The following is a 25524-nucleotide window of genomic DNA, read 5'->3' on the forward strand; positions in this document are numbered from 1 at the left end:
GTTTTCTGCTTCAGTGACTGACACACGTGCTGTCCATCTGCAAAAAGACTGTTCTATCCCCTTGCAACCTCTTGCTGTTTTCTGACTACACCATGACACATTTTCAAGTTGTTAATGAGGTGGGTGGGCTGGTGGAAGACCCTCTTACATTCAGAGCACTCGAAAGGGTCTCTCTCGAGGAGAAAGCCTACGATGTTGAGAATGCTCTGACGGGAGGCTTTTCAACAGTGACGGCACTCAAGGGGCTTCTCTTGGGAATGGAGCTGGTAATGCTGAGTGAGGCAGGATGGATGGCTGAAGCACTTCCCACACAGCTGGCACTGGTAAGGCCTCTCCTGAGCGTGAGTCCTGTAGTGCTGGATGAGGTGTGAGCTCTGACGGAACCTTCTGCCACAGTCGCAACACTGACAGGCTCTTTCTCCAACGTAGTCGTGCTGTCGCTTATATCGAATCAAATACATCTTGTTTCGGGGCAACTCAAGCGGCAGGGTTATTGCTGCTCCGTGGGCTTTGAGATGCTGGAAAAGATGCGCAGCCTGGATAAAAGCTTTGCCGCATTGGAAACACTCGTGGCACTCTTGACTCTGAATTCTCATGCGGCCGTAGACATCTGCACGCTGGGTCAAGGACTTCCCATCTGAGTGAGTCTTCTGATGTCTGGTGAGGTGTGGCATGAGGTAGAAGGCTTCCCCACACTGTTTACATACAAAGGGCTTCTTCCCGGTATGGATCTGCTGGTGTTTCTCCCGGCCTGGTCGGGTACTAAAATTTCTTTCGCAAAATTCACATCTGTAGCGCTTGTTCTCTTGGAGGAAAAACAAGCTGTGGGCCAGCTGGGACCTGGTGCAGACTCCAGGAGTAGTACGCTCCTGAGGATCCTTTCCAGGAAGACTCTCCGATGGTTTGTTAAGTTCCGAGCTTTTCTCTAGTTGATCACCCTCGTGGCTTCCTTCCTGAGTAACGGTCTTGGGGTCACTCATTTCTGTGGGCCTCAAAACTTCCGCCGGCTTGACCTGTTGCGACTCCAGAGGATCATCAGCAGACTCTCTTGTGTGGGTACACCAGGAGTCACCTGCCTCCAAATCCTCTATTCCTGCCCCCGAGGATGATTTTTCTACAGGCAGGCTTTGCTCTGGAGTTAGATCACTGGATTCTGATTGTTCCTCCCAATCTAAAAGGAATGTAAAAGGTCCTCTACTATTTTTACTCAGAGAGAAACATCATTATAGCAGAAACGGAAGAGAGAGACCAAAAATTACAGAATAGTTAGTATAGAGGTTTGAGTTTTCTGGGAACCTAAGGAGAGAGTGGGAGAAGGATGGAGAAGAGAGTGAGCAAGGACAGGTGAGGGTGAGGCAGAAGAGACCATCTAGGAGGAATGAACACTGACGAAGATGCCAGAGACACCGACAGGAGAATGAGAAGGACACCAGAGAAAGAGGTGGGACTGGGGCTTGGCTGCAACTTCCAGACCATGCTTGGTACATCACTGCTGTTTGGAGGAACTAATGTAACTGTGGCCATAAAGGGATTCTATTGTCAGGTCAATCTGGGCGATACCGTATGATACAAGTCAGCCTTCACTCATGTAAGACTCTTCAGATCTCTTAACCAGCGTCTTAGAACTCAAAGAGGAGAGATATAAGAGGTAGCATTTCTCTAACTGATCTTGTTAGGGAACACTTATTTTTTTTTTAAGAATCCCTATAATCATAATTCTGTAGGACTACTGAAGAAACACTGGAGTACACCGGTCAACAATCTCTCACTCAGAATAAAGCAAGACAATTCCAACTCTTTTCTTGCCTGTCAATCTCTCGTTTTACCCATTCAACTTAACATTTATTAAACGTCAATTTTGAGCAAAGCGTTATCCAAATGGATGTTCATAAGTCAGTATAAAGACTCTAATCAGGCTATAAATGTACAAAAGGAGTTTGGGGAATTAATTTCTTTTGGGAACAGAAAAAGATCAGGGAGGGGAAGGCATTAGGGCTCAGCAAGCAGTGAAGTGGGTGGCAAGCTTATTCTGAGCAGACACTGAACTATGAAAAGTACAGAGTCCTGGGGAGCAGCAATACAGGGTTATATTAGGAGTATCTATGAGAGATGAAAGTCGCTCAGTCGTGTCTGATTCTTTATGATCCCATGAACTGTACAGTCCATGGAATTCTCCAGGCCAAAATACTGGAGTGGGTAGCCTGTCCCTTCTCCAGCGGATCTTCCCAACCCAGGGATCGAACCCAGGTCTCCTGCACTGCAGGCAGATTCTTTACCAGCTGAGCCACAAGGGAAGCCCGAGGAGCAGTGGCTGCGCGGGCGCAGGAGGGCCTAGAGGAGCTACTCCACATTCAAGGTCAGGAGGGGTGGCGGGAGGAGATACCCCTCGTCCAAGGTAAGGAGCGGTGGCTGCGCGGGCACAGGAGGACCGAGAGGAACTACTCCACGTTCAAGGTCAGGAGGGACGGCGGTGAGGAGATACCCCTCGTCCAAGGTAAGGAGCAGTGGCTGCGCTTAGCTGAAGCAGCCGTGAAGAGATAACCCCACGTCCAAGGTAAGAGAAACCCAAGTAAGATGGTAGGTGTTGCAAGAGGGCATCAGAGGGCAGACACACTGAAACCATACTCACAGAAAACTAGTCAATCTAATCACACTGGAACCACAGCCTTGTCTAACTCAATGATACTGAGCCATGCCCGCGGGGCAACCCAAGATGGGCGGGTCATGGTGGAGAGGCCTGACAGAATGTGGCCCACTGGAGAAAGGAACGGCAAACCACTTCAGTATTCTTGCCTTGAGAACCCGATGAATAGTATGAAAAGGCAAAATGATAGGATACTGAAAGAGGAACTCCCCAGGTCATTAGGTGCCCAATATGCTACTGGAGATGAGTGGAGAAATAACTCCAGAAAGAATGAAGGGATAGAGCCAAAGTAAAAACAATACCCAGCTGTGGATGTGACTGGTGATAGAAGCAAGGTCCAATGCTGTAAAGAGCAATACTGCATAGGAACCTGGAATGTCAGGTCCATGAATCAAGGCAAATTGGAAGTGGTCAAACAAGAGATGGCAAGGGTGAACGTCGACATTCTAGGAATCAGCGAACTAAAATGGACCGGAATGGGTGAATTTAATTCAGATGACTATTATATCTACTACTGGGCAGGAATCCCTTAGAAATGGAGTAGCCATCATAGTCAACAAGAGTCCGAAATGCAGTACTTGGATGCAATCTCAAAAATGACAGAATTATCTCTGTTCGTTTCCAAGGCAAACCATTCAATATCACAGTAATCCAAGTTTATGCCTCAACCAGTAACACTGAAGAAGCTGAAGCTGAATGGTTCTATGAAGACCTACAAGACCTTTTAGAACTAACACCCCAAAAAGATGTCCCTTTCATTATAGGGCACTGGAATGCAAGAGTAGGAAGTCAAGAAACGCCTGGGGTAACAGGGAAATTTGGCCTTGGAATGAGGAATGAAGCAGGGCAAACGCTAATAGAGTCTTGCCAAGAAAACACACTGGTCATAGCAAACACCCTCTTCCAACAACATAAGAAAAGACTCTACACATGGACATCACCAGATGGTCAACACCGAAATCAGACTGATTATATTCTTTATAACCAAAGATGGAGAAGCTCTATACAGTCAGCAAAAACATGACTGGGAGCTGACTGTGGCTCAGATCATGAACTCCTTATTGCCAAATTCAGACTTCAATTGAAGAAAATAGGGAAAACCACTAGACCTTTCAGGTATGACATCAATCAAATCCCTTATGATTATACAGTGGAAGTGAGAAATAGATTTAAGGGACTAGATCTGATAGACAGAGTGCCTGATGAACTATGGACAGAGGTTCTTGACATTATACAGCAGACAGGGATCAAGACCATCCCCATGGAAAAGAAATGCAAAAAAGCAAAATGGCTGTCTGGAGAGGCCTTACAAATAGCTGCGAAAAGAAGAGAAGCAAAAAGCAAAGGAGAGAAGGAAAGATATAAGCATCTGAATGCACAGTTCCAAAGAATAGCAAGAAGAGATAAAAAAAAGCCTTCCTCAGCAATCAGTGCAAATAAACAGGGGAAAACAACAGAATGGGAAAGACTAGAGATCTCTTCAAGAAAATTTAGATACTAAGGGAACATTTCATGCAAAGATGGGCTTGATAAAGGACAGAAATGGTATGGACCTAACAGAAGCAGAAGATATTAAGAAGAGGTGGCAAGAATACAGAGAAGAACTGTACAAAAAAGATCTTCACGGCCAAGGTAATCACGATGGTGTGATCACTCACCTAGAGCCAGACATCCTGGAATGTGCAGTCAAGTGGGCCTTAGAAAGCATCACTATGAACAAAGCTAGTGGAAGTGATGGAATTCCAGTTGAGCTATTTCAAATCCTGAAAGATGATGCTGTGAAAGTGTTGCACTAATATGCCAGCAAATTTGGAAAACTCAGCAGTGGCCACAGCACTGGAAAAGGTCACTTTTCATTCCAATCCCAAAGAAAGGCAATGCCAAAGAATCCCCAAACTACTGCACAACTGCACTCATCTCACATGCTAGTAAAGTAATGCTCAAAATTCTCCAAGCCAGACTTCAGCAATACATGAACCATGAACTTCCTGATGTTCAAGCTGGTTTTAGAGAAGCCAGAGGAACCAGAGATCAAATTGACAACATCCGCTGGATCATCGAAAAAGAGAGTTCCAGAAAAACATATATTTCTGCTTTATTGACTATGCCAAAGCCTTTGACTGTGTGGATCACAATAAACTGTGGAAAATTCTGAAAGAGATGGGAATACCAGACCACCGGATCTGCCTCTTGAGCAACTATATGAAGGTCAGGAAGCAACAGTTAGAACTGGACATGGAACAACAGACTGGTTCCAAATAGGAAAAGGAGTACATCAAGGCTATATATTGTCACCCTGCTTAGGTTAAAGCGTCTGCCTTCAATGTGGGAGACCCAGGTTTGATCCCTGGGTCGGGAAGATCCCCTGGAGAAGGAAATGGCAATCCACTCCAGTATTCTTGCCTGGAGAATCCCAGGGACAGAGGAGCCTAGTAGGTTACAGTCCACAGGGTCGCAAAGAGCTGGATACAACTGAGCGATTTCACCTTCACCTTCATGCAGAGTACATCATGAGAATCGCTGGGCTGGAAGAAGTACAAGCTGGAATCCAGATTGCTGGGAGAGATAGCAATAACCTCAGATATCCAGATGACACCACCCTTATGGCAGAGTGAGGAGGAACTAAAAAGCCTCTTAATGAAAGTGAAAGTAGAGAGTGAAAAAGTTGGCTTAAAGCTCAACATTCAGAAAACAAAGATTATGGAATCCGGTCCCATCACTTTATGGGAAATAGATGGGAAAACAGTGGAAACAGTGTCAGACTTTATTTTGGGGGGGCTCCAAAATCACTGCAGATGGTGACTGCAGCCATGAAATTAAAAGACACTTACTCCTTGGAAGAAAAGTTACAACCACCCTAGATAGCATATTGAAAAGCAGAGACATTACTTTGCCAACAAAGGTCCGTCTAGTCAAGGCTATGGTTTCTCCAGTGGTCATGTATGGATGTGAGAGTTGGACTGTGAAGAAGGCTGAGCGCCGAAGAATTGATGCTTTTGAACTGTGGTGTTGGAGAAGACTCTTGAGAGTCCCTTGGACTGCAAGGAGATCCAACCAGTCCATTCTGACGGAGATCAGCCCTGGGATTTCTTTGGAAGGAATGATGCTGAAGCTGAAACTCTAGTACTTTGGCCACCTCATGCAAAGAGTTGATTCATTGGAAAAGACTCTGATGCTGGGAGGGATTGGGGGCAGGAGGAGAAGGGGACGACCGAGGATAAGATGGCTGGATGGCATCATGGACTCGATGGACGTGAGTCTGAGTGAACTCCTGGAGATGGTGATGAATAGGGAGGCCTGGCGTGCTGCGATTCATGGGGTCGCAAAGAGTTGGACACGACTGAGCGACTGAACTGAACTGATGAGAGATGAAGGTGGATGTGACTTTTAGGCCAGACTGGGACGGATTTAAATGTTTTGCTAGAAGTTTGCATTTTCTTTTCAGAGTAGTAAGAACCTGATCAAAAGTTTGTGCTTTATAAATTCAACTCCCTGAGTGTGGCTGGAAAAAGCAGTGGTATCACACCAAGGTTTTCACTTGTCTCAGTGAGAGAGGAAAGACCTCTGATTTCTAGCTGTCAGGGGAAAGGCAAAAATGAATGCAGGGGCTTGAACACTAGAGGATAGGGAGACTGGCCTCCCTGAAGCTGAGCAGGAGAGAAGAGATGAGCTTTGGAGAGGAGATAAAAGAAGTACTGAGTGAGAATGATGCGGTGAGGCCACATGAGCCCCTGACGTGAAAGCACCTACCAGCCTTCTCCCTAAGCTGAATGGGCTTTGAGGACCTGCTCCCAGCCCCTGCTCACTGAGCAGGGTTGTCTCCCCAAGATTCCGGTCTCACTGCTCACCTTGACGTGTCACTGTACTCCCATCTTCCTCCCTAGCATGTGACTCCTCCTCTTCCAGCTGTGAGATAAGGTCAGGTTTAGGGAACTGGTACCCTGTTGAAGAAGGAGACTTGTAACTTGGGGGTTCTGTCCTGTAGCCTCAGAACTCCCAGCCTGGTTTCTAAAGACTCTGAGATAATAGGGAAAGTGCAATTTTACACACAAGAAATATAAAGCCTGTTTCCAAAGATTTTGCCTCTAGGGACATATGCCAATGTCCGGAAACAATTCTGGTCATCACAGCTTACCGAGGGAGACCAGGTTCCTGTAATTTTCCAGCATCACCTCCCGGTAAAGGTTCCTCTGAGAAGCACTGAGGTAGGGTAATTCCTCTGGACTGAAGTCCACAGCCACATCCTCAAAAGTCACCAACTCCTGAAATGCCAGACATACTCCTAAATGATTGAAATCCAGAATTATCCCAGAGGGGAAAGGTGCCTGGTAAGAGGGGACTGACCATGAAGCAGACATTCAGACAAGCAGAAAGACTCTAATCCAAAGGTTTTAGGGACTTAGATGTGTATCTTTCCTTTAAGTCTTTCTCATTAAAATGCTTTCTTCTCTGCAATCACCCTCTGCTTTTTTCAGTCTTTTAACTTTATAGAGGCTTTCAATGGCTAAGTCAAAGATCTCTCTTGGGAAATGTCACACTGCACTTGAAAATATGTGGGTTATTTTCTAATATCTTTTGGTATTAATTTCTAACATAATTCCACAGTGATAAGAGAACAGCCTCTATGTTTTCAATACCTTCAGACCATGAAATTTTTGCACTTTGTTTTATGTCCCTGGACATGTTCTAGTGTGTCCTAGTTTATAGTCTATGGGAACTTGAATAGAATTTGGATTCTCTTGTTCTGTGAAAACTACATAAATCTGAATTCTGTTGAACTGGTTCATAGTGCTTTTCAGATCTACTATATCCTTCTACTTTTATTCATTCTATTAATTTTGAGTTTGACATTGAAAGTCCAACTAAAAATCTTAATTTATCTACTTAAAAATAATTGTAATTTATAGTGGAACTTCCCTCATAGCTCAGTTGGTAAAGAATCTGCCTGCAATGCAGGCGACTTGGGTTTGATTCTTGGATTGGGAAGACCCCTGGAGATGGAAATGGCAACCTACTCCAGTATTCTTGCCTGGAGAATCCCATGGACAGAGTATCCTGGCAGGCAATAGTCCATGAGGTCACAAGAATTGGACACGACTTAGCGACTAAACCACCAACCACCACATAGTGGAGCTATATGTAACTTTGTTTTGGACTCTCCAAGACTCCTGTAACTGTGTTACCATACTTTCATAATTTAAAACATAAAAAAGAAAGAAAAAAAAGAAGTATATCTTTCTTTGGTCTTGAAGTCTGAGAGAAGTGGGAACATTCCTGAGATAGCTCCCACTGCTAATTTTTAGAGATTTGTGTTGGAGGAGAAAGATCCTTTTAAGTTCCTTTATAAAGAGAGAAAAATGAAAATAAAAGCTGAGCGGTATACCTCAGTCGCAGGAAAAAGAGACAATTGGGTTTAAGCTCTGGTTCTCTTTTATAAGTTCTGTGAGTGCAGATAGGTTAAGCCTCAGTGACTCATCCATAAAACACAAACAGCTCAAAAATATGAAGAGATAGCCAATCTTATTATAACAAGAAAATGCATTTCAAAATGACAAAGTGTGACTTTATACCCGTTCAACTAACAAAAATTAAGAAGTCTGACAATACCAAATACTGTCTAGAGTGTGGACTCTTGATGGTGGTGGTGTAGTTGCTCAGTCACGGCTGACTCTTTGAGGCAAGCTCTTCTGTCCATGGGATTTCCAAGGCAAGAATACTAGAGAGCGGGTTCCCATTTCTTTTCCAGGGGATCTTTCTGACCAAGGATTGAACCTCCATCTCCTGCACTGCAGGCAGATTCTTTACTGACTGAGCCACCAAGGAAAATGTTAGAATGCAGACTTTTGAGGCCTCTTAAAGGATGGTGAGTGAAGTCGCTCAGTTGCGTGCGACTCTTTGCGATCCTGTGGACTGCAGCCTACTAGGCTCCTCCATCCATGGAGTTTTCCAAACAAGAGTACTGGAGAGGGTTGCCATTTCGTTCTCCAGGGGATCTTCTCGATTCAGGGATTGAACCAAGTTCTCCCACATTGCAGGCAGATGCTTTACATCTGAGCCACCAGGGAAATGTAAATTGGTACATCACTTTGGGTCCAGAAATATACCTATTCCTAGGTATAGCTGCTCATGTGTACTGTCTTATAACCTCCAAAATCTAAGAAAGACCCAAACATTAATTTATGGAAGAAATAAATGTATTATGATATTGGGGCTCCCCAGTGGCTCAGATGGTTAAGAATCTGCCTGCAATGCAAGAGACCCAGGTTCAATCCCTGAGTCGAGAAGATCCCCTGGAGAAAGGAATGGTAACCCACTCTAGTATTCTTGCCTGGAGAATTCCATGGACAGGAGACTGGCAGGTTACAGTCCCTGCAGTTGTAAAGAGTCAGACACAACTGAGTGTTCAGTTCAGTCACTCAGTCACGTCCGACTCTTTGCCACTCCGTGAACCGCAGCATGCCAGGCCTCCCTGTCCATCACCAGCTCCCGGAGTTTACCCAAACCCAGCAGATGGTGGTTTGACTAGATTTTCCTTAGAGAAGGAACAATAGTGGGGGTTGGTTTTGCAGTCAGTTGAACTTGAACAACAGGTAAACAGGGTGGGCTGGTGAAAACTTTATTTCTTTTTTTTAAAATTAATTTATTTGGGTTTTATTCCAAGGAGTAAGCGTCTTTTAATTTCATGGCTGCAGTCACCATCTCCAGTGATTTTGGAGCCCTCAAAAATAAAGTCAGCCACTGTTTCCACATCTGTTTGCCATGAAGTGATGGGACTAGATGCCATGATCACTGAGTGACTAACACACATATAATCACACCATGGAATAATAATGCAGTAATACAAACTAATTAATTACAATTACATGCAACATCCTTGGTAACAGAAGGATGAATGTAAAAAGCAAGTATTGGAAGACTACATAAGACTATGATACTCATTTCACTAATATACATCTGTTCTGTTTTCATGGAAATATTATGCAGATCAATGAACTAGAGAGCATGTACTGACTACCCAGCTTCTATAGATGAGTTTATTTGGCTCCCATGTGTTTTCTTTTTTCAAAATTTGCCAACACCAAAATATTGGTATAATTCATATTAGCTGGATTTTTTGACTTCTCTTTAAAAAATCAGAAGATCTAGAGATCTGGGTCCACATTCTCACATGGCACCATTAGCTGAAGCTGAGTCATAGCTGCCCCTTAGATGGGGCAGGTGCCCCCCCAGTTTGTCAAAATCCATCCACTTACAAACTCCTTTATATTACCTCAGTAGTCTCTGTGGGCATCTTCTCTTGGGATCCTTGACATGAACACTGTAGGGACAGAGGGCTATTCTCAGCAACAGATCATCTAGAACGTTTCTCAACCCTTTTCCCCTTATCTCTCCCTCAAGGAGCATTTTTAAACATTTAGTTTTCCTAACTGTCAAACGCCTTCCCCCACCCATGAATTTTTTTCTAAAGGAAGCACAACAGGTTAGCTTCTTCTAGGTTTTAAAACATGATTTAACAAGAACATTAAGGAGCAAATTTTTAAAAATTCACAACAGTTATTTCATATATAAAAAGGAGCATAATAATAGTACAAATCACATGAGGGTTGCTTTGATTAAGTCAAAAGTGGAGATAAAATGGAATAATAAACAATGAAAAATTAATTCCTGAGATAAGAAAAGAGAGAAAACATTAAAGATATGGTATGTAGGGGTGGCAATAAGTGTGAGAAAAAGCAGGAAAGCAAATACAAAGAGTCAGAAGAAAATTCTGATACAGAAACCAGGGAAAGGCTCAGTTAGGTAAAGTTTGTATAAAGACTTTAAGGAAATGAGGAAGTTTAATTAGATAGGGGAGGTCTAGAAATCAGAAAGGGGAGCTCCTCATACTGGAGAACTAAGTCAGAAGAAAACCTGACTCACCTGAGATCTAACAAATGGTTTACTGTCAGACATCTTTGTGTCCTCCTTTTGGTGTTCATTGGTGTTTCTATTTTCTGCAAGAACAGAGTTCCAAGCAGAGAAACCTAGAAGGGAAAGGAATGACCACAGCGTTGAGTCCATTCTGGTAGCACCCAAAGAGAGAGTAGCCTGCCAACCCCTCACCTGCCATGGGCGGAAGCAGCACTTCCTATGACAAGAGAAAGACCAAAAAAAACCATTTCTCAGCTCAGTGTGGCAATGCCAGAAAAGAGGTTTGGTTATCTCCCACCTCTAAACGCTTCCATTGATTTTCAGTGCCTTCCAAATAAAGCAGAAGTTCCCTCTTTATTGGTATCAATGGTCCTAGCTTCATTGTCCATTTAGTCACCAGGGAACCTCAGTTTCTCAATTGTAACATGGAAATTACGATAATATCTCTAATTTTATGGGCTCCTGTAAGGATTAAACATTACATATGTGAAGCACAAAGCAGGCATTAAAAAAAAAAAATGACAACTCTTATCACATCTTTTTTACTCAGGGATCTAGAAGACAACCACCACCTTCCCTTACGAAACCTGAAGTCCTTTCTTGCTTGTGGTCTCCTTCCAAGAGTACCTTTCACTATTCTATAGTTTCTTTCTCATACCCTAGCAAGCTCTTTCCCTTCCCTTGAATTCCAGCTCCATCAAAGGCTATGCCTTTGACCAAGTTTAAAAATTCTGTGGGACAATATGCCCTATGTCCACTGGAGGCAGTATAACAGCCATGATTAATAAGAGGACAGACTGGAGCCAGCCACAGGTCTGAATCCTGACTGCCAATTACTGTTAGTAATTGTGGACCACAGAGAAGTTGGGCTTCCCTGGTGGCTCAGACGTAATCCCTTGGAAAAAGAAGTGACAACCCACTCCAGTCTTTTTGCATGGAGAACTCCACTGGCGAGGAACCTGGCAGGCTATGGGATCAAAAAGTCAGACACAGCTGAACGACTAACACTTTCACAGGTAAGTTATTCAACCTCTCTGTGCCTGTCTTCTCATTTGTGGAAGGAGGGTAATACCTATTTCAAGAACTACTAAGAGAAGTAAGGCACTATTATAAAATATTTAGAATGTAGTACATTTTAAGTGTCCAATATGTTTACTATTAGCATCTTCACAATTCTTTTAATGAATGCAGGCGCACAGAATTGGACTAATCATAATCCTTGACACATCAGCATTCAGCCATACATGACCCTCATGTTTATTTCAAATTTACCTGTTTATATTTTTCAATGTAATCAACCCATCCCACTGGTCCACATCCTAGTCTTGTTCCCTTGCCTTTCTCTGCTTGTCTATTTATAAACAATACTTTGTTTTTAGTATCAATTTCATTCAGCTTTGTTTTTAGTATCAGTATCATTCAAAGGGCTATTAGGAGTAAATGGCTTTCTTCTATCATCATTGAAACGCCCTTAGTTCCAGTCTAGTAACTCTGAGTTTCTAAGAGACCGTCAAATTCTGACAGAATTTAAATTTCAGGCCTCATATCTCCCACATTGCATGCCATCTTTTTTTTTGTTGACTGTGTATTGTTTTGTGTTGACACTAAAGTTTAGGCTCAAAATGAAATGTGGAAGGGCGGGGAACAAAGCAGAGAGAAGGCATACTCTCAGAAAATAGCATTAAAAGCAAAAGCCAAACTTCAAGTTTCTTTCATTTCACATAAGATTAGGTAGATTAGACTGGAGATTATAAAATTCATTCATTTAACAAGTTTTTATTTAGCTCCCTCTTACGTGCCAGGCATACAGCAAATGTTCAAAAAGTCCCTCCTCTCACCTTCCTCCTCACATGCTTGGATCAAGTCTGCCACCAGGTCTCCTGCTTCCTTGCTGCTCTTGGGCTGTTTTGACCTCACCCATATCTGAACTTTCTCTGGCAAGGTGCTCAGAAACTGCTCCAGCACCAGCTGCTCCATCATCTGCTCCTTGGTGTGCATCTCTGGCTGCAGCCATCGCCAGCAGAGCTCCTGGATCTGCTTCACAGCTTGGTGAGGTCCTGTCACCGACAGGGATTGCAAATACCTAAAGTCCTGATGAGAAACTCTCGGAGCCTCTGGGTTTCTTACAGGGGTGGTTTCTGGATTTTCTTCTTGATCACGTAGATGAACGAGCTGGGGATTCCTCGAGATATCACCCAAAACCTCTTTCACGTGGAACATTTTTACAGCTTGACCCTTCAAAGGATGGAGATACTCTAAAAGGCAGGCTGCTTCAAAGCACACTGTTGTGGAAGATGGTGGGCTGAGCTGTATCAGATGAAGAAAAGAGTTGGAAACCTTAGGATCTGCAGAAATTACACAGAGAGACTCACAAATGGTTTACACAGTTTAACTGGACAGTAGAGGTTATGTGAATCAAAGGAAGTTAGCTCATTTCACACAAATGCCTAAATGAATATTCACACAGATTTGTACATCTACAGACAGGTTGTTGCCTCAGTCACAATATCAGGTCTGGAAGATCCACAGACACAGGCTAGAAAAATCTCAGTAATGGCACTGAAGGAAAGAGACTTGAACCCCAAACCACAATCAACTGAACTAATTGATGAACTACATAAGAATATCATTTTAAAAATGAGTTAACACAAAATGAGGAAAGATCATTACATTCATCCTACAAAGGGCTGGATTCCTATGCAAAACATATAAAGAAATCATACAAATCTGTAAGAAAAAGGCAGTGATCAGTTAAATATTCAAATATATTTTCTTATTTATTTAAACATGTTAATTCTTAGCTAGAAGTTAGTCTGGGATAACATATGAGAAGATTTTAATTTTTTTCTAAATACTTTTCTGCCTACCATCAATTTTAAATTTGTTATTACTTCCTTTTTTTGGATGTATGATACCCCCACTGAACTGAATTTCTATCTCTACAGGCTGAAGCATAAAATTCTGGGAAAGGAGTAGCAGAAATGACTGTGAAATCCTGGCAGCCTGCCTTCCTAGGCTAGCCAGGTCCCAAGCTAGAGCAGAGAGTCACAATCCTTTCTCCTCGCCCAGAGAGGGAAAAGTAAGGATAAAAGCAGCTAATGTTACTTGGAAAAGAAAAAAAAGCCAAAGAGTCCCTAAAAAACATATGAGTGGTGGTAGGTTCCATGATTTCAGAGTAAGGAAGAAATTCCAGAGAAAAGGGCATGAGTGTTGGGAGAAGGGAGTGAAGACCAAGAGATTCCAGGTGAGCAGAGGCTGTGGCAGGAGGAAGCAGGGACTGAAGGGAGCCACCAAAAGAGAAGTGCTGAGGTATGGAGAAAAGAGTAAAGCAAGGCCAGGCAGAATGCAGAGCTGGAGCAGAGGAGGGGAGCGGGGCAAAGTAAAGAAGAAGAACCAATCTGGTCCAAGAGAGGTATCCAGGGAGTAGCTGGCACCCAGAGAGAAGGGGTGGGGCTGAGGTAAAGGAGGAGCAGAAAGGACAGGCAGAACTAAGGAGAGGAAGGGGGGCAGGACTGAGGGAAAGGATATAGAGAGGAGAGGTGAGAGAGGTGGAGGAGGAAGGATGAGGGAAGAGGCCCAGGAAGGACGGACCAGGGCCAAGGCAGAAATAGGGGACAGCAGGAAGGCTGAGGGAAGGTAAGGGCTGGGAGAGCAGAGGTGGGTCAGAGCCAGGGGGAAAACACAGATGAGGGTGGGACAGGAGGTAAAGGGGACGCTGAACGAAGGAGCGCCTGAGGTAGATAAAGGGGAGCCTGGAGAGAGGCAGGAGCAGGACAGAGGGGAGGGAGAAAGGCAGGGACAAGGCTGAGGGCACTGTCTTGAGGGGAGAGGTGGGGGCCTAAAGAAAAGGGGGGGTCTGAATGTGGGGGAAGCTGGGGGAAATGGACAGGGGGTTTGGAGAGGAACGGGGGTCTTCAAAGGGGAACAAGGGTGGTTCTGGTCGGGGAGAGCGAGAGTGGGGTCCTAGAGAGAGGGCTGAGGGGCATCCTCGAACGGGAGGGTGGAGGTCCTCAAGGGGGAAGGCGGGTGTCCTGAGGGGAAGGCAGGGGGTCTCTGAGGGGGGAAAACGGGGGGGATCTTCGAAACGGGGGGCGGGCGGGAAGCGAAGGGAGGAGTCCTCAAGGGGGAGAGTTTTCTAGGGCAGGAGTCCTTGAGGAGGCCAACAGGTGTCTCTGAAGGGGAAGGCCCGTGAGGACCTCGAAGAGGAGGGCAGGGATCCGAGAGGAGGAGGGGGAGGGTCCTCACCGACCAAGGAGCGAGTTCTTGGAGCGGAGAGCGGAGGGGCCCTGAAAAGGGAGGGTCTGCAGGGTCCCGGGTGTGGGGAGGAAGGTGTTCGAAGCGGGAGGACGAGGACAGACGGACCCGTCCTTACGGAAGGCCTTCAGGCCGAGGAAGCATTGGCAGGAAGCCGGGGTGTGAGCAGCAGGGAGGCCGCCGCGTCCTCCTCAGAGCCGACTTCGCCCGCGCGGCCTCCCGCACCCCTTCTCCTCAGGGCCGCTACTTCGCGCCTCCCTTCCCATCGACTTCCCCGCGAAGGGGCGCGTCTGCCCCGGCGTCCTCTCAGGGACGCCCGCGCCTCCCTGCCCGCGAGCCGGCCCCTCGCCCCCAGGTCCTCTCCCTCGCGTCCGGACCCGGGCCGCCGCGCGCTCACCTCGCAGACGGACACCCTCGCCTGACCGAACCTCTTCGCCTGACCGAACGTCTCCGCTCAGACTTGCCGCGCAAACCCGCGACGCATGCGCAACACGGTCTGCGCGTGCGCACTGCGGGCCGGCCAGCGCGCCGCTCGGAAAACGCGGGCCGCTTCCGGCTAGCTCCGCTGGGGGGCCCGCGAGGACCGCGCTGCGCGGAGAGGGCCGGGCGGGGCCGGAGACCTGCTTCCTTCAGGGGCTTTACTCATTTTTCAGCAGTTAGCACGTGGTTTAAAATTTTTTCAAATAAACAGTATGCAGTGAAAAGCCTTCTCACTGTGGGTGTGCTGCTGCTGTTGCTGCTAAGTCGCTTCAGTCGTGTCCGACTCTGCGCGACCCCATAGACGGCAGCCCACCAGGCTCCCCCGTCCCTGGGAGTCTCCAGGCAAGAACACTGGAGTGGGTTGCCATTGCCTTCTCCAATGCAGAAAAGTGAAAAGTGAAAGTGTGCCACCGACCAAATTTTTATGCCATAAACCACGTAACACTCAGGTGACCAGTGTAATTATTTGAATATTTATGAATAATTATATTGAATAATTACGAAAGCTTGAACATGTTTTCGGTGTCCTTCCACAGTGTCTTTGTGTATATATGAATAGAGCTATCTGTATATACATATGTGCATTATACACACACGTGACTATTATTGATATAATAAATATACTACACATTCGGCACATATATATCTGTAATAGATATAAATATTTTAAAATAGAAAATATATTTTCTAAATAAGAAACGTGACGATATAACACAATCTATAATGTGGTATATACTGTAGCTTAAAATGTATACTTAAGTCATATAAATACTTCCTTGATAGTACTAAAGCTTCCCTGGAAGCTCAGTTGGTAGAAGAATCCGCCTGCAATGCAGGAGATGCTGGTTCTGACTCCTGGGTCAGGAAGAGCCGCTGGAGAAGGGATAGGCTACCCACTCCAGTATTCTTGGGCTTCCCTTGTGGCTCAGCTGGTAAAGAATCCGCCCGCAATGAGGGAGCCCTGGGTTCGATCCCTGGGTTGGGAAGATCCCCTGGAGAAGGGAACGGCTGCTACTGCTGCTAAGTCACTTCAGTCGTGTCCGACTCTGTGTGACCGCATAGACAGCAACGCACCAGGCTCCACCGTCCCTGGGATTCTCCAGGCAAGAGCACCGGAGTGGGTTGCCATTTCCTTCTCCAATGCATGAAAGTGAAAAGTGAAAGGGAAGTCGCTCAGTCGTGTCCGACTCTTCGCGACCCCATGGACTGCAGCCCACCAAGCTCCTCCGTCCATGGGGTTTTCCAGGCAAGAGTACTGGAGTGGGGTGCCATCGCCTTCTCCGAAGGGAACGGCTACCCACTTACTATTCAGTATTGGCTGATGGCTACCCAGTATTCTTCCTGGAGAATTTCATGGACTGTAGAGTCCATGGGGTCTCAGAGAGTCAGACAAGCCTGACTGACTCTAATACATATATCATGATGACACACAGATTCGTATTATATACGATTATATATTTGTACAAATATAAAAAATATATTTGTGTGTGTGCAAAAATACTCAGTCTCATTTCCTACCTTTTTTATACAGAAGGTGGCAGACTGTACACATTGTTCTATGCCTTAATTTTTTCCTTATCTCAGAGAGCTTTTTATATCAGTACAAAGAGAATTTGCCTACTGTTTTTGAACGGCTGTTTGAATTCTGTTGTACTGTTGTTGTGATTTGATTTATTTAACCTGTTCCTGACTACTGGGTGGTTGAGTTCTTTTCAGCCCTTTGCTACCAGTATTCTGTGGAAAACTGAGCTTCAGCAGTTCTGCTGATGTGTAAACCTTCCGGGAAGATAAATCGCCTGGAGTGGAATTGCTGAGCCACGGTGCACACGTGTGTGTCATTTGGATAGAGATTTCTAAGCTGCCTTCCATAGACACTTGCATCTCAGACCCCTACCAGCCTGTGTGAGCAAACCTGCATTCTCAGTGTTATAGGATGCTTTTTCAGTTTTTCCAAAACGAGGGTTGAGAAATATTTCATGAGCAAGGTAGAATGTTTTCCTGTGTTGAGGAGCCGTTTGTGTTCATGTAAAGAACCTTTATCAGGGCCTCAAGATATGTAGGGAAAGTATAGTGAAACGTGCCATAATTATTTTATGCATTCTGATGTGGATTATGATATTGATGACATAATGGTTAATATTCTTGTCACTGACCTTATACCTGCGACAAAAATTAACTCAAAATGGATCACACACCCAAATGTAAAACCAAACTAGAAAACTCCGGGAAGAGAACATAAAAGAAAACCTATAACCTGAGATTTGGTGATAACTTTTTAGGTATACACATGCTGCTCACAAACCCCTGGTGTGGGGGATTTATCTGAAAATCTACAATTTGGAGGTCATTTAAGCTCTCTGAGCCTCATTTTGTCCTTCTAAAATGAAAGGACAGCAAGTTATTAAATGTAAGGATTAAAATTGGTAGAGGTGGAAAATCTTTTCTTCCATCTGGTGAGGGTCGCTGGGTAGGTCTGAAAATTAACCAACAAAGACAGATTAACAGGAGAAAAGCTTACAACTTATTTTGATATGTTTTAGCTGACACAGGAGCCTTCCTAAGGAAATGAAGACCTAAAGAAACAGACTTGAGTATTTCAAACTAGGTTTGATGAGGCGTGGACAGTTGTGGAAGAATATGATAGATTATGGAATAAGAGGTAAGTGTAATAAGCTGGCAGAAACTTAGCAAGGCCTGTGTGTTAGTTTTCTTCTTGGAAGTGTTCCTCAGCCTTTGGAGATAAGAATGTTCTTTTCTTCCTGGTATGGCGGGGTGGGGGAGGGGGGCGGGTACCACTCCTATAAGGGAATTATGACTTATTTCACGGAAGAAGGGGGAAGGCGAAGTGATAGTGAACTTCCTGCCTCTGCTGTTTTCTCAAACTGCTTCACCTTCAATATGCCAGGTGCCATATTTTGGGGTGAGGTATCCTGAATCCCCGGAGAAAGCAATGGCACCCCACTCCAGTACTCTTGCCTGGAAAATCCTATGGACGGAGGAGCCTGGTGGGCTGCAGTCCATGGGGTCGCTAAGAGTCAGACACGACTGAGCGACTTCCCTTTCACTTTTCATTTTCATGCATTGGAGAAGGAAATGGCAACTCACTCCAATGTTCCTGCCCAGAGAATCCCAGGGACGGGGGAGCCTACTGGGCTGCCGTCTATGGGATCGCACAGAGTTGGACATGACTGAAGCGACTTAGCAGCAGCAGCAGCAGCCACATGAAACATCCAGAGGTCAGGAGACTCCCACTTCTAAGTCACACATGTGTCTTAAGTGCACGTCAACTTCTTGGAAGTTCGTATTTTGTTCTGGATCTTGTTTTTCTCACTTTTTCTTATTTTCTAGGCTGAAGGTAACTCACAAATATTTTCTCATGGTAGGGGTCTTATCCAGGGTGCCTGCCAGGGGCACAACACAGAATCAGCATTAAAAAGCTGCATGTTCAACTTATGGTTGCTGAGGGGAAGGATGGGGGGAAGGGATGGTTAGGAAGTTTGGGACAGACATGTGCACACTGCTGTATTTAAAATGGAGAATGAACAAGGACCTACTGTAAGCATGAGAAACTCTGCTCAGTGTTAAGTGGCAGCCTGGATTCGAGGGGGAGAACGGAAAAAGGTGTATCTATGGCTGAGTCCCTTTGCTGTCCACCTGAAACTATCTCAGCATTGTTAATTGGCTGTACTCCAGTATAAAATAAAAAGTTAAAAACTTCATGTTCGATATATTAGCAGCACCTCTTAAGAGATCATAACTAGGAGATTACATTGTCATAAATGGTTTTCTAACTCCTTATGTTAAAATCAGAGCAGCAAGAATAGATAAACGGATATATGTTCATACATATTTAAGATGTCACAATATGCAATCACCTAAAAGCAATTTATGCACATTTCACTCTTGATTTTTATTTGCTGAAAGAAAATATTGTTAAGACAAAAAAGGAAAATCATCCCCTTGAACATGATATTACCCCTGCGGTTCTTGCTCCGGTGCAAATACTTTACTTAGTCATCATATCTTTATACAACTTAAAAAAAAAAAAAAACCTTTTTGTTTTGTATTGAGCTATAACCAGTTAACAATGTTGTGATAGTTTCAGGTAAACAGTGAAGGGATTCTCCCTCAAATACCCCTCCCATCCAGGCTTCCACGTAACACTGAGCAAAGTTTCCTGTGCTATACAGTAGGACTTTGTTGGTTATCCATAAGTTTATCCACAAGAGCAAACCATAAGCTTGTTCTCTAAGTCTGAGAGTCTCTCTGTGTTGTAACTTAATTTATATCCTTTCATTTTAGGTTCCACATATGAGGGATGCCGTATGATATTTCTCCTTCGCTGTCTGATTTTCTTCGCTCAGTATGACGATCTCCAGGTCCATCCATGTTGCTGCAAATTGCATGATTCCATTCTTTTTACTGCCTCATATCCCACTGCACTGTGTACAGCTTTTATTGTAGGGGATATTTCACACTTTATGTAACTTACTATGTTGTCTCTTTAGAATTAGTATCCCTAAGATCTAATAAATACCCAAATCCATAGAAAAGCTGAATGTTCAAGTGAATTTTATAACATATCCCACTCAGCCTAGTTCAGGGCTTCTTAACCTCAGAGAGTTGCTCACTGGCGCCTGGATGACTGGGGGCCATCCTGTGCATCACAGGCTGTTGGAAGCAGCATCTTCCGCCTCTACCCACTAATCCCCTGTCCTCAAACTGTGATAAAATGCTGCCAGGCGCCCTTTGGGGACAGACAACCACTCCCAGCTGAGAAACAGTGGCCAGAGCGATGTGAAGAATGTGTTTTTGTACAGTGTGATCTATCTCCTGCATATCTTTGAACATTTATGAGCCCGAGCACAGACACAAACACACACCACATCTGAAGGGCCGTGAGCTGAGTGATGGAGAATGTTGAGCAGCCGATAAACATCACCCTGACCTCTGGGGAGGAGATGGAGGCACCGGAGATGGAATTCATCATGTGGCAAATGATGAAATCAACCCAGCCCGCATGATGGAACACGATGGAACAAAGACCCGGGACCCGCATGATGGGACACTAACAAAGACCCGGGACCCCCATGATGGGACACTATCAAAGACCCGGGACCCCCATGATGGGACACTATCAAAGACCCGGGACCCCCATGATGGGACACTATCAAAGACCCGGGACCCCCATGATGGGACACTATCAAAGACCCGGGACCCCCATGATGGGACACTATCAAAGACTCGGGACCCTCAATGCTTGAATGAGCCTCCCTGGGGACACTCCTGGATGTGCAGGAAGAGGAAGCGCCCCGAGGACCCTGAAGCCCAGTGCCTCTCTGCATTTGAGCATCGCAGCAACTTCCCTGGTGGTCCCTGGGCTGGGCCTCCCCGCTCCCAGTGCAGGGGGCCCAGGCTCCATCCCCGGTCAGGGAACTAGATGCTGCAAGTAAGAGTTTGCCTGCTGCAGCTTAGGCCAGGCACAGCCAAATGAATAAAAATACCTATTAATGTATATATCCATATATATAACATCACATTGTGAGCACGGCGCTTTCCTGAATTCTGCGAGCCCCTCTAGTGAATAACAGAACTTGAGGGAATTGAGGAATCCCAAATTTGTAGCCAATTGATCAGAAGTGTGGGCAGCCTGGCAAAGCCCAGAACACTTGTCTGGTGTCTAAAGAGAGGGCAGTCTTGTGCACCCTCCACCAAGTTAGGTATCAGTTCAGTTCAGTTCAGTTCAGTCGCTCAGTCGTGTCCAATTCTTTGCGACCCCATGAATCGCAGCACACCAGGCCTCCCTGTCCATCACCAACTCCCAGAGTTCACTCAAACTCACGTCCATCGAGTCAGTGATGCCATCCAGCCATCTCATCCTCTGTCGTCCCCTTTTCCTCCTGCCCCCAATCCCTTCCAGCATCAGAGTCTTTTCCAATGAGTCAACTCTTCGAATGAGATGTCCACAGTACTGGAGTTTAGGTATATAAATCCCAAATTCTGTGAAAGAAACTGGGCCAAGGCAGGCAAATGAGAGCAAAACCAACAAAGACTTGTTAGCATGTGTCTTGTCGAGTGTGAGACACACGGAAGCACCCAGAGATGAGTGACTCAAAGAGGGGTCAGAATTTGCAGTCTGTGTACCTAACCTATGGGCTTCCCTGGTGGCTGAGACATTAAAGAATCTCTCCCGTTGGCTGGGGAGGCTGCAGACTGTTTCGCAGGTCTGTGCTGTGTATCAGTTTCAGGTGTACAGCAAAGGGTCTCAGTCATACAGATGCATAAATCCATTCTCAGAAAGGCCATTTTAATACCTGACAAAAAGGTGGCAAACACGGGTTCATTTTTCCCTCACGGGAACACAGCAAACACAGGTTCCCAGGGGGCTGGTGAAAGGAGTCACTTCCCGGCCTCAGGGAGAGGAGACGGGCAGGCCCGGCAGGATGGAGACCTTCCAGCACGTGACCCCCAGGCGCTCATCTCCCCTTCTCGCCTCATTACCCCCGAAAGCAGAGCGACATCATTTCCAAACGCCCTCGAGGATTTCCCCAGTCGTGACTTTACATTCATCTCAGGAGGCTGTGCCTCTAGGTGACTTTAAACCCTGGCCTGAGTACCACGTGAAGCGGATGGCATTTCTGAAACCAGAAGTTCACGTTTATTATTTTAAAAATACACACTTGGCGGCTGCGCCTGATGTAGGCTTAGCACCCCTTCCCCTCCCCCACCCTGTTCTCTGCCCCTCAGGGGGTTCAGCTCAAGGATTCAGGGTCTCGCTTTGGGTGACTGCAACTGGAAAATCTCCAGCAGGAGTTAGAAACCAGCCTCAGTTCCTTCCCCTTCAATCCCTTTCCTGCCCTCTCCCGGCTTGGGAACAGAAACAGCGGGGAGCTGCACACACACCCGCACCTCCCCCCACCCCCCCTGCAACCCCTCGGGGGCATGTCAGAGCAGCCTCTGCTTCTTTTATACATACTTGCAAAAGTGAAAAATTCTGAGTACGTGTCACTCAGGCTTCGCCTGTGGCACTGGGGTAAAGAACATGCTCGCTAATTCAGGAGACGCGGGTTCGATCCCCGGGTGGGGAAGATTTCCTGGAGGCGGGTGTGGCAACCAGCTCCAGTATTCTTGCCTGGAGAATCCCACGGACAGAAGAGCCTGGCGGGCTACAGTCCACAGGGTCGCACAGAGTGGGACACGACTGAGCGACTAAACGACAATTTTATTGTTCTTAGGGGGTGAGGGTCACAAGACCTCTCCCGCCACCGGCTCTCCGGGGGAGGGGTCTCAGATCCGATGCTGTGCCCCCGGCCCTGAGCCCCGCGCTGCCAGCGGGCGGGAAGACGCCGCCGCGAGGGCCCCTCGGCGCCGGCCCGCTAGGTGTCAGCAGGCCTCCGCGGGAGCCCAGGCCGCCTGTGCGCCCGGCCCGGCCGAGAACCGCGGGCCTTCCCGGGAGACCACCCCGCGCGCCCGCCCAGCCGGTCGCCCCTCCCAGGCTCCCGGGCAGCGCCCCCTCGAGACCACCCCGCACCCGCAGACCCGCTCCCAGGGCACCCCCTCGCCTTCCCTCTGCGCCTGCAGCGCCACCCCCTGCAGCCCCGGCCCCCTCCGGCCCCCAGCCGTGGGCACTGCGCCCCACCCTTCAGAGCTGCAGCGGGGGACTGCCCCCCGCCCCCCCAACCCGCCTGTGACCTGGCGCCGGTGCCCAGGGGCACGGAGTCGGGGAGGGGGGGGGGGTTGGCGCAGTGCTGGTCCTGGCATCCCGCGCGGGGCTGGGTCCTAAAAACGTGCCTGGGGACCACCAGGACAGAAGCGCGGAAGGAGCGGCTCACGACCCCCGCACCCTCCCGGTCCGCACGGGTACTCAGATCAAGCGGTTAAAACAGTGCCTGAAACAAATTTGTTGTTATCAGGGGTGGAGGACTGGAAATTCTGGCCTCACACCCTCTGTGTAAGCCAGCCTTCCGGCATCACTGTTTCCCTGGCGGTGGTTCCACCTTCTCCCCCGACCCCCCAGCGCCCTTTCCCCACCTGGTCCCACCCGGGCCCAGGTCTTCCAGGAGACGGCAGGTGCGGTTCACAGGGAAGAACCGTGTTATACTGCCAAGCCGCAGAGACACAAGGGCCTGGATGCCCTGGGCGGGGGTGGCACTGGTGTCTGAGGGCCTGCCCTGCACAATCTTCAGATACACAGTGACCCCCAGGCACACGGTGACCCCTCCCCCAAACACCCACACACTCACTGCTGCTCACAATGGCCTACTCTCAAACCCCCAAGATGGTGGCAACTGAGAGGCTCTTGGGATGGGCACACTTGTCGAAACACACCCTGCCTGGCCTGTCTGTTAAGGATGGTCCTTACCCTTAAGGGTGGTCTCTGGTCAGACCTTAATCAAACGGACTCCCAGCACAAAAGATGAGAAATGATGTAGGCATTTGGGTAGCTGGCACTTTGGGACTGTTATGAATGGACCTGTTATGAATATTCTTTATACATATGTATGCACGTATATATGTAAAGTTTATATGTACATACATATATGTGTATGTATCGGAGAAGGCAATGGCACCCCACTCCAGTGCTCTTGCCCGGAAAATCCCATAGATGGAGGAGCCTGGTGGGCTGCAGCCCATGGGGTTGCTGGGAGGCGGACAAGACTGAGTGACTTCCCTTTCACTTTTCACTTTCATGCATTGGAGAAGGAAATGGCAACCCACTCCAGTGTTCTTGCCTGGAGAATCCCAGGGACGGGGGAGCCTGGTGGGCTGCCGTCTATGGGGTCGCACAGAGTCAGCAGCAGCAGCAGCAGCAGCATGTATATATATATGATTCATTGGAAACACTGATTCTGAAGCTGAAACTCCAGTCCTTTGGCCACCTGATCTGAAGAACTGACTCATTTGAAAAGACTCTGATGCCGGGAAAGATTGAAGGCGAGAGGAGAAGGGGACGACAGAGGATGAGATGGTTGGATGGCATCACCGGCTTGATGGACATGAGTTTGAGTAAACTCTGGGGGTTAGTGGTGGACTGGGAGGCCTGGCGTGCTGCAGTCCATAGGGTCACGAAGAGTCGGACGTGACTGAACTGAACTGAACCGATACATACGTGAGTTAACCTGTATTTTTGCAGGCAGATTCTTTACTGTCTGAGACACGAGGGAAGCCTATAAGCCTATATATACTGGCAGGCTGCAGTCCATAGGGTCTCAAAGAGCAGACACTACTGAAGCAACAGCACATATATATGTGAGTTAATTTTTGTTTTTGTTTAATAGACGTATAGTGGATTTATGATGTATTAGTTTCTAGTGCACAACAAAGTGATTAGGACAGAAATATATATGATTTTTCAGATTGTTTTTCATTACAGGATATTAGATAGAGCTCCCTGGGCTATGCAGCAGGACCGTATGTATTTTTGTATATAGCAGTTTGTAGCTCCTAATCCAAAATGCTTAATTTATCCTTTCCCCAGCCCCTCTCCCTTTTGGTAATTATAAGTTTGTTTTCTATGTCTGTGAGTCTGTTTCTGTTTCCTAAGTTCATTTGTGTGAGATTCCATCTATACATTATATCATCAGGTATTTGCCTTTCTCTGGCTTCACTCAGTGGGATCATCTCTAGGTCCATCCATGTTGCTGCAAATGGCATAATTTCATTCTTTTTGAGGGCTGAGTAATATTCCGTTGCGTATATGCACCACGTCTTCTTCATCCATTCATCTGCTGATGGACACTTCGGTTGCTTCCATGTCTTGGCTATTGTAAACAGTGCTGCTCTGAACATAGGGGTGCATGTAGCGTTTTCTTCAGATATATGTCTGGGAGTGGGATTGCTGGATCATAGGATAGCTTTATTTTTAGTTTTTAAGGAACCTCCACACTGTTCTCTAGAGTGGCTGCACCAGTTTATATTCCCACCAACAGCGTAGGAGGTACCATGAAACATTTTTGTACACACCCGCTGTTAGCTTAACACGCATTTCTATCGGGAATATATGTAAGAACGGGGCTGTTGGGGTTGGACATGCATGTATGCAGTTATGCCAGACACCAGCTTTCTCTTCTAAAGAGCAGCACCAGTCTACACTTCCACAATGTGCGAGAGTGCCAGGGGTTTCACTGCCTCACCAACCCTCATGTTTTTCCTTTAGTCAGTCTGAGGGATATGTGCTTGTACCCCTGGAATCTGGCTTTTGAAAACAAAACTTTTGAAAGAAATTTCTCAAGCTG

General features: G+C 46.5%; 1 protein-coding gene across 1 annotated transcript; it reads right to left on the reverse strand.

Moving 5' to 3' along the window:
* ZIM2 (zinc finger imprinted 2) lies at nt 222–15284 on the reverse strand. Its single transcript, XM_018063252.1, has 7 exons — nt 15207–15284; nt 12394–12862; nt 10565–10668; nt 9915–9962; nt 6780–6906; nt 6493–6585; nt 222–1171 (listed from the first exon to the last, which is right to left on the reverse strand). The coding sequence occupies exons 2-7, from the start codon at nt 12773–12775 to the stop codon at nt 222–224; spliced, it is 1704 nt and encodes a 567-aa protein (XP_017918741.1). The 5' UTR covers nt 12776–12862; nt 15207–15284.

The sequence above is a fragment of the Capra hircus genome, chromosome 18 (assembly GCF_001704415.2).
Source record: "Capra hircus breed San Clemente chromosome 18, ASM170441v1, whole genome shotgun sequence".
In the NCBI taxonomy this organism is placed as follows: domain Eukaryota; kingdom Metazoa; phylum Chordata; class Mammalia; order Artiodactyla; family Bovidae; genus Capra; species Capra hircus.

Coding starts and splice junctions, on each gene's coding strand:
- ZIM2 (XM_018063252.1), bottom strand. CDS start 12,775: ATGTTCCACGTGAAAGAGGTTTTGGGTGATATCTCGAGGAATCCCCAG. Junction 6,907..9,914: donor TGCCCACAGAGACTACTGAG/GTAATATAAAGG, acceptor CTGGCATTTCAG/GAGTTGGTGACTTTTGAGGA. Junction 1,172..6,492: donor GAGTACAGTGACACGTCAAG/GTGAGCAGTGAG, acceptor CATTCCTTTTAG/ATTGGGAGGAACAATCAGAA.